Below are 9,681 nucleotides of genomic sequence, written 5' to 3'. Positions count from 1 at the left end.
GTGTTTGTCTTTTTTTCTCATTCATTGCATGAGAAAGGCAGTGCAAGGCAGTATATTCCAATTTCAGATCAGATGGGTAAAACATGCTCAGCTGTTTGATCTTGACATTTAGCTGGGATACATTATTTTTACCAATGCATTGCTTTAAATGTTTTCTTTTCCTGTAAATTGGATTATCCGCATGAACCAATGTGCTGGCTACGGCCTTGTCAGGGAATCACCATTTCTGCCAAGCTCTGTTCAGTCACCCTGACAGTATCGGTGGAAACACAAGTGTGTGTGTGTTTGTGAGTGAGTCCTCACAGGGATTGATTTTGGAGAGCTGATCTATGTGTGGGTGTATTGGCATTTGATCATGTTCAGCAGCTGTGTGGGATTTCTTCTGCTTGTTCCACTCGGTTCCCGCACTGTGCCAGCGGAGCTGCGCAGAATTACACTGTTCTCACCTGTCACCATGGTGACAGGCCAGGGGTCAGCATGAGTGTGGGTAAATGTTATGCTTGGCCTCTTGGTTCTATCACATGTAGGTCCAAGTGATGAAGTTGTTTAAGTTTAAAAGTCTAACTGTGGTGTAACATGCCAAAACGTGTGGAGAAAGCATATGTGTTTGTGTGTGTTTGTGTGTGTGTGTGTGTGCGTTTGTGTGTGTTTGTGTGTGTGCGTGTGTGTGTGTGTGTGTTTAGAGTCTGTCAACAATTTAAAGTCATTTCAGTTTACGAGATCTCTGGATCTGTGCGTACCCATTTATCAGTACTCTGGGGCACTTCTGTACACAGTGGTGATAAATGGATGCCTCCTTTGTTCAGCATCATTTCCACTAGGTGGAGCTCTTTACAGCTTCAGCACAACTTGTTTTTGAAAGAAAAAGGCAGAAATATATAAATATTTGTATGTGTGGTAGACTCAGCCTTCTCTTAAATCCAGAACAGTTCAGAGAGAGAGAGAGAGAAAAGCAGGGAGAGAATGGGAGAGATACAAAAACAGACAGAAAGAGGAGAAGAGTGAGGAGAAAGATGGTGAAACAGTGAAACATAAAGAGACAAAAAACAGACAGACAGAAAGAGGGAAACAGACAGAAGGGAAAAAAAACATAAGGAGAGAGAAACAGCCAGTCAGAGAGAGAGAGACAGAGAGAGAGAGAGAGAGAGAGAGAGAGAAGCAGAGCAAGAAAAATAGAGACAAAAACAGACAGAGGAACAGAAAGAGAGAAGCAGTGCAAGAGAGATAGACAGAAAGAAAGAAAGTTAGAGAGAGAGAAAAAAAGAAAGACAGAGATAAAGAGACAAAAACAGACAAAAAGAGAAACAAAAGAGACAGAAAACCATACAGAGGTAGAGAGAAAGGGAAAGAGGAACAGAGACAGGAGAAGCAGAAATAGAGAGAAAGAGAGAAATATACAGAATTAGAGGAAGAAACAAAGACAGAAAAGGGAGAAAGAGAGAGAGAGCCTTAGAAACAAAAAGAAACAGGGAGGAGAAGTCTTCTTTTTTTTCTTGAACTATTTGCCGGACTGTCCCTCCTTGAACTATTGCATTACCATGACTACCACATCCCAGAATTTAGAGAGAGGAGGAACGGAGGCAGAGAAAAAAGGGTAGAAAACACTTTGAATTCTGTTGTGTTGTTGTATTTTTTCTGAGTAGAAAGAGTGGAGAGAAAGGGAGAGTGGAGGGAGGGAGGAGAGAGAGAGCGAGAGAGTGAAATAAAGTGCAGGAGATAGAGAGTCCGTCAAAGTGCACACAAGGAAGAGGAGTGAGGTGAGAGGGGAGAGACGCCGAGGAGGGAGAGGAGAGGAGGAGTAAGAAGAGGAGAGGAGCGATTGAAGGAGTGAAGGATTGAAAGAGAGAAGAGAAGGTGGCCATGGGTCTGTGTACTGTGCTGCTTATCTGTCTATCGCAGGCTGAACTGGCCAGAGTATGGAGCCAGGAGCTTTCAGGTAAGAACACTGAGCTCACACTAACACAGAGACAGACTCAGACTCAGGTAACTGACCTGGGATAGGATCCTCTCAAGTAGATCACAGCACTGAAAACAGTGATGCAGTGAATTGACTTGATTCAAATGTGTAGATTATTTAAACATTAATAAAATTTATTACACCAACACAGTTTTATCTTTTGAGAGCAGTTGGGTTGTAATATATCATTGCTGTCTGAAAAACATTTATCTCCAGAATTGCAAAAGGCAAACATGCTCTTAACTTTTAATGTAAGATAATGTAACAATACTGTAAACCAAGTCCTTTTGGAGAATTTCTTGTGGTCCATTTATCATGAAATGTTCACACATTGTTCAAATGAGCTGGAAAAATGCAAATCATGTTTATTTTCATTTTTATTATTTCTACAGCAATGATCATTTGTTCTTGTGGAAATCATGTAATCATTAGAACTGAGTAAATTCAATGCTTGACTTTAGTCATGTAAAACATGCTCTTCTGGGTCACGCTCTAATAGGATGCTAAATGCAGCCCTGGCTGAAGCAGCACTGTTGGGGCCCAAACTTCTATTACACATTACTGTAATTTATGACTAACTCAGTCAGTTTGCTTTGTTTTCCATTTAGTCACTGGGTAATAAGCTTTAGGATGTAATAGGCCTGAGATCTTAAGGGTTAAATTATGAAAGTGCTAATTAGAACCAGTAAATGTGGGTTGATAATCACTTGGGCTGTTGTTTTGTTCTTAGGTTTATGTTGATGTGTTCCTGTTTGAGAACACTTGAGTTCTATTCTGCTGTGTGTGTGTGTGTGTGTGTCATTAATGATGCTGTCAGTTTCCTCTGAGTCATTAGGATCCTTGAAGACAAACACACATAGGAGTTTACTGAAGCATCATTAATGACACACACACACACACACACACACACACACACACACACACGAATGTTTGGATAAATGTAAACATTTCATGTTTTTTCCATTATGTTATATTCAGCAAATAAACAGTAATTGTGCATTTTATGTAATGTAATTATGCAAGATATGTAATTTGATTTATTAGAATTTTTTGCATGAGACTGTATGTGCTGCAAACCTACACTAGTTCCACAAAAGTAGGTAAGCACAGCTACCCTGTACATTCATCTAAGTGTATGAAATTGAAGCCCAAACCAGCGTATTGTGCCTGTGACTTTGAGACCTGGCTTGACTTCACCAAGCCTGACTGGTGCTGCAAAATCTAAAACCTCAATCCAGTCACAGACACTGTTTTGCAGAGCTTTGTTACAAGTCTTGTCTTGAGCTGACCAACAGAAAATGTATGCTAGGATAAGCTGGTATTTTACACATGTACTACACTAACAGGATTTATCAGTAATACATTTTTGAGGAATTGCTGATGGTACCTGACAGAGAAGGGCACTTTCCCTCCTCTGATTACCTGTTAGCCCTACTATGTTAACACTACTGCTGCTGCGGCGGAAATACTTAATAAACTTCATTGAGCTTAACAAGCAAGGCTAAAGATCTGCCATGACTTATCATAAACACATTAACAGTGTGATTGTAACTGATGTATGGTTTATCTTCATTCCCAGCTGTGTTCATATTTTGGGAATGGGAATGTAATGCACTGCGAAATCAATTGTGTGTGTCAACATTACATATTGTACTGTGAGGACAAATCTTGTATAGCCATTTTGATCACATTTTTTTATATTGCCATCTACCCTTTAAACTTTGTTGAATATTCATGGTAATGGACAAACAGACTCTAAAATAGTATAAAATGAATTCTTACTGCATTTTACATGAACTTTCATTGAAAGTACATATGTTTTTTTTTGTTCTCCTGTAAAGTTGCCATAGGTTTTGACCATGATGATATGCATTAGCACATTAATGCACCCCTTTTTTCAGTGTGTTAGCCAAATATATACACATTTTAAACCATTGTTAATTCAATACATTATATGTCACTGCATTGTGTGTAAATATTCAAACAAGTGGGGGCTTAGTTAACAAATATGTTATTGTTCTGCTTTTACTGGTACACACCCTGTGTGTGTATGTGGGTGTATGTGTGTGTGTGTGTGTGTGTGTGTGTGTGTGTGTGTGTGTGTGTGTGTGTGTGTGTGTGTGTGTGTGTATTTCTGTCCTCCTTGGAGATGCTGTATTTTTAGCAGTCCTGGTTCTTCTCCTCTCTGCCAGGCAGCAGTGCTGCTCTACTTTCTCTGGCCTCTGTCTCTCCTGTGCCTCTCAGTTCTCATGCTGCTCCCACAGAGAGCTGACCGGCCTCACTACATCACTGCGTGTGCGTTTCAGCCACTGTACATGCGCATATGTGAGCATGCATGTGACATAGTTTGCGAATTACAGCTTTCATTCAAGCCATAAAACAAGGGCTCTGAGGATTCCATGCAACAGATTTGAGTTTGTGAGTGACCTATATGAAGGCATGTCCTGTTTGATCCACTTCTACACCTGGGCATCCCGTTCTGCGCAACCAAGGACACACTGAGCATGTGCGAAGCCCTGAAGCAGAGCCGAGTTAACCCCTTAAATTGCAGACTAAAGCTTCTGTTCAGTGTAGCTTTTTTTAAACTGACAAAGTAGCCTAATACAATTTAATGCTGCACTATGTATGGTTTTTTTTTTTATTTAATTGAAAGAACCAGGAGGGAAGAAATGTACTGTAATATGATATGCGTTTGCTGCGACTCTACCTGGAAAACTTGAAATATTGTTCTTGAAATATTGGTGTTGTGTCAGCTTTCGGGTAAGTTTTTTGGAACATGTTAAATGTCTTTATCTATTGATGTCACATGTACGTGCTCAAAAGGAAAGTCCAGTTTGATGTATTGGCAAAATTAACATTAATGCAATTTCAAAGCATTTTACTGGCTTTGCCAGATCGGTAATGGCTTTGTTATGTGCCTACCACAATGGTTTCGGTGCAACTGTGATGTTCTCAGAATACTACCAATTAAAGTGTTATTATATACCAATACCAGCTACTCAAACTGTAGGCCACTCCTGACAAAGCACCTTAACTACCACACTTCACAAAGTTAGTTTGTGTAGGGCATTTTGGTGAGGCCTTCAGTGATAGAGGTAATTTTTGGAAATGCTGCGCAAACTAATTCTAAGAGATTAGGTTGACAAATGCTAAAGTATTTCATTAATCCAGTATAAATCGTTCCAAAATGTTCCTAGTTTTTACTAGTCTGCCAATAATAATTCCTGAGTGAATCATCTTCTGTAATTGGCTGAACTTCCTCAATGATATTAGTCTTGTTTGATTTACTTCATGGTAATAACACAACCTGCTAAAAGACATGGCTATGCACCATGTTGTTATTATTATCTTTCAAATCTGTCAGTGGTTTAGCAATTATTGTCCCATATGAACTGGCTACAGGAAATAATAATATTATTTTATCATTCAGTTATAAATCTAAGTGCTTATTTTTCAATAAGTACTGTTAAGGTATTTGGTATCCCTAATGTAGCTGATATGTAACTGTCATAATAGAGGAATTATGAAGGAACTGACCTAATTGTGAAGGCACCCACATCAGAAATAGGGTCTGTTCTTTTGACACACTGATTGGCTCTAGCAGATAGCATTATTGTCGGCCAATCTCTCTCACATTTCTATCTCTTCTATTATATATCTGTGCGACTTACTTTTGGATGAATTTGTTTGATTTAGAGACTGAATCTTTCTTTTTCCCTGTGTTTTACCATAAAAAAACATAGTAGATGGTCCCAAGTCAAGAAGCTACAATTTACTCAGACTCTTGCAGATACCATAGCCCTCATACAAGTTGTCCCAGTCCTTGACCCGAGAAGGTGAAATCAATTATTTATGTTTCTGAAACAGGTGGCATCACTGACTGTTGTATTGAGAGATGACACAGAGGATAGGCAAGTTTTACATGTACACATTTCAATGCTTGGCAACTTTGCTCTGTGAGTTTGCGTAGTCTACAGCTTTATGACTGAGCTATTGTTGCTTTTAGACATTAATCCACAGCAGTAGCACTCACAGTCAACTGGGGCAGATCTAGCTAACAATCATAACACTGCCACTTATTGCTTATTGCTTTATACTTTATTGCTTTAACATAGTCCAGGGTGTTTCCTGCCTTCTGCCCAATGACTGCTGGGACAGGCTCCAGCACCCCCCCGCGACCCTGAGGGAGAAGCGGCTTAGAAAATGTGTGTGTGTGTGTGTGTGTGCTTTAATATTAACATTTTGAATGTTTGACTGGCAACATTTTATCCAACACTTTGTTGATTAACTTGAAGCCTGACAACGAATAAATTTAAGTTCATTGGGTGCTTTGATTAAATTAGTGTTACAGTGCCATCACCATGACACTGCAGTGTCTAGAAAAACTCTGTAACACTGACCCTCGAGCATGATCACATTGCTCAGTTAAGAGAAAGAGTTGACATATCACTCATTAATACAACATGAATCCAGCCCTTTGATACAGAACTTCATGATAACAAACTGAGCTTCACCAGGTGTTTCCATTTTAGTTCACCCTGGGCTTTGCACTTGAAAGGCTTTGATGACATTGTGCTGACACTGGCCGTCCTCATATGGTTCAAATTCAAGAGATAATCTGAGATAGATAGTTCAACCATGTACCCCAGCCATGATTTCTCTCTTTCTTTTTCTCTCCTGTTTTTCGCCTATCAGGGCAGCTGACTCTATTTGTGATTGTGTGCTATGGTTACAGTTTCTGACTTTGCGCCAAATTGTACTCTTCCCCTCTGCATGAGACGAAAGCCTTCTCATGTGCCATGAAACGCTCATGTGGAACTTATAACTCATGCTATCAGACTATCGACTCCCATACATGTTCGCTGATCTCACCGAGTCCAAAGGGACAGCCAGACTAATTTATAGATCCGGACTGAGGCAGTGGCTTAATGCAGGATTTACTCTTCTGATACGGAAATGCAATGAATCGACTTTGTAAGCACTTTTGTGGACTTGTTTTTCCTCTATTAGTGTTGATAAAATTAATAGGAAAGGTTAACGCTTTAACATTAACACTCCTCATCCCACGCTGTATGAAGTCACCTGGCCGGACAGTCAGCCATGTTCTGACCTACTGCAGGTGAAAGGTCTCACTTTTCCCATGCTGCTACCTCATAGAGCCACCCAGGTCCGACACAGCCACAGGAAGTTCTCTGTGAAGTTTTTGTCTGGCTAGAACACAGTTGCTCTTTCACAGCGTCGGTGTTATTCTCTAGAGTACAGTAGAACGCTACCCACTCACACTGCAAGTACCATTCAAGGAGACAACAAAAGGCCCTTTTCTTTCAGGGACTGATTTTTAATCCTGATGTCTCTATAGTAGTGGCATGAGTTGCTCTAGCTCTCTCTCTCTTTCTCTCTCTCTCTGTCCCTCTCTGTCTCTCAATCTCTCTCTCGTTTTATTAATTTTGATAAGATTTATTAGTGTCACCACATTCATTTATAGCATCAATAAATCATCACTGAAATTTTCATTTATCTCATTTCAATTTTCTCTCTCACTCACTCTTCTTTCTCTCTTTTTCTCTCTCACTCTTTCTCACTCTATTACTTTTTCTTTGTCTCTTGTACTCTCTTAGTCTGTTTTATACCTGCAGTGTTCAGCACTTTGTTGCAGCCTCTGTTGTTTTTAAAGTGCTTTACAAATAAATTTGAGTTGAGTTGAGTTGAGTTAGTGTTACTTTCTCATTTAGCATGCTGTAAGTTTCACCTCCACCCCCCCTGATCACTCTTACTCTCTCTCTACAACCTCATTCTTACTCTTTACCTCTCACTGTCTCTCACACTCCCTCTATCCATATCACTGGTAGTCTTCTCTCTCTCTCTCTCTCTCTCGACAAAAACAAAAGACAGCGTTCTGTTAGAAAGCAACTTAAGCTCAGGCAGATGAATAGAAAGTGTGGCTCATGAGTTGTCAGTTCGGACAGTGCAATTTGGCAAAGAATAGCGCAGAGTGACTGAACTCATACAAACACACACACACACATACACACACACACACATACACAGAAAACAGGAAGAGAGCAGCGACCCAAGCTACAGCCTTATGATACAGGTCCTGAAGTCCCCACTGGAAAATGTGACCGTTCTTCTGCTGTTGTACAAAGAGGGGATTTTGATGGGGGTGGAAAGCGCTGTAATCCTTGTTGATTTGTTTCAATTAGAATTTGTTGGAGTACAGAGAGAAAGAGAAAATCGCTGCCTGTGTGTGTATATGTGTGTGTGAGAGTGTATTCCTGCATGTGTTCTGTGCAGTGTGTCTGCTGCACATGTCCTATTTTCCTCTCCTGTGTGTATTTTTATCCTTCCGCTGTCATTTTTGTGGTTAATGATTCTAATACAGTTTAATTTAGTTCTGATTTTTCTCATTGATTCTGATTGATACTGATCCTGATTGTGACCGATTCTATTTGATTGTGATTTTGACTGATTCTGGTCCTGATTCTAATCTTGAATCTGATTCTGTGGCTAAGCCAAAATCACTCTATATCACAGAAATAGTGCACTATAGAGTGTGTTAGCTATGTTGTTGGGGGGGGCATAAGATAAAAGCAAAAAAATAAAAAAGTAACATGGATATTTCACGTAGTTAAACGGGTTCAAGAGGAACATGCTTTTATGCTAAATTCTAGCGCAGTGATTAGTGAATGAGCTTTCTTAATGATGTTTCTAGGAGCTGATGTGGTGTGGCACATGTAGTCCACCAGCATTTATATAAATCTGGTGCTTTGCTTTTGTTTGCTGTTTATTAACAGCATCTCACGTGTCCATTCGAAGAGTAAAGGGTGAGACAGAGCAGCGTGTGGGCTTCACACAGGAAACTGCCTGACTTTTTAGTGTCCTGTTGTCTTTTCCTTTTCTTTCTCATACTCTTTTTCTGTCTTCTCACCCTTCTCCCACCCCACACTATCATCACTCTCTGTACAGCCTGGTCTACCTCCTCCATTCTGGTTCCACCCACCCCTGATCCCTCATTTTATCGCTGTGTTCCTCTCTGTGTCTCTCTCTCTCTCTCTCTCTCTCTCTCTCTCTCTCTCTCTCTCTCTCTCTCTCTCTTTCTCTCTCTCATCCCTCTTTCTCTTCTGTTTCTGTCTTATTCAGTCTGTCTCTCCTCTCTCTCCTTCTCTCTCTCTTGTTCAAGTCTGTTCATTTCACAGAAATATGGCCTAAATGACCCAATTAGGCAGCTTTGATTGTGTGTGGTAACAGAAATAGCTGAGCTTTTCCGGCTATGAAATCAAACAAGATCCACTATTAGAACAGCAGCTCCCCCATGACACACATCACACCCACCCCCCTTTTTAATCTATCCTGCTGTTTCCTTTACCTCTCACTCTATTTTTTCAGACATGAATTATATTCTCACATTGAAGGGGAGGCAGCCTGGAATCTGAGACTGTTATGTTTCATCAATGTTACAGTGACCTTCAGCTCGTCAGACAAGGTTTGAGTTGAGTGATAACAGAGCAAAACAACATAATAGGCCACATTTCTATAGCAGACTACAGTATCATCCTGCTGAAACTTACTTTCCAGGAAAAATCTGCCTAGATTCTAAACCAGTCAATGAGAGTGAATGTCAACCAGGGCTGCAACAAACTAATGAAACAAAATGAACTAATCAGTAGTTATTAGGTGATCAATCTTTAACGTCAAATATAAACACTGTTTTATTACAAACAATG

General features: G+C 40.1%; 1 protein-coding gene across 3 annotated transcripts in view; it reads left to right on the top strand.

Moving 5' to 3' along the window:
* Window positions 1-1,395: 1,395 nt before the first annotated feature.
* plxdc1 (plexin domain containing 1) overlaps window positions 1,396-9,681 on the top strand; it is a 32,550-nt gene continuing 24,264 nt past the window's right edge. The window contains exon 1 of one of the 3 annotated variants that reach the window (XM_017693161.2): window positions 1,396-1,936. In XM_017693161.2, coding sequence (XP_017548650.1) covers window positions 1,861-1,936 — 76 coding nt within the window. In that variant the 5' untranslated portion in view covers window positions 1,396-1,860. The remainder of the gene's footprint in view (window positions 1,937-9,681) is intronic. The other 2 variants (XM_017693160.2, XM_017693162.2) reach the window with 2 other exon arrangements.

The sequence above is a fragment of the Pygocentrus nattereri genome, chromosome 13 (assembly GCF_015220715.1).
Source record: "Pygocentrus nattereri isolate fPygNat1 chromosome 13, fPygNat1.pri, whole genome shotgun sequence".
Lineage (NCBI taxonomy): Eukaryota > Metazoa > Chordata > Actinopteri > Characiformes > Serrasalmidae > Pygocentrus > Pygocentrus nattereri.
The sequence above is the reverse complement of the archived record's forward strand: the minus strand, read 5'-3'. Positions and strand labels throughout refer to the sequence as shown.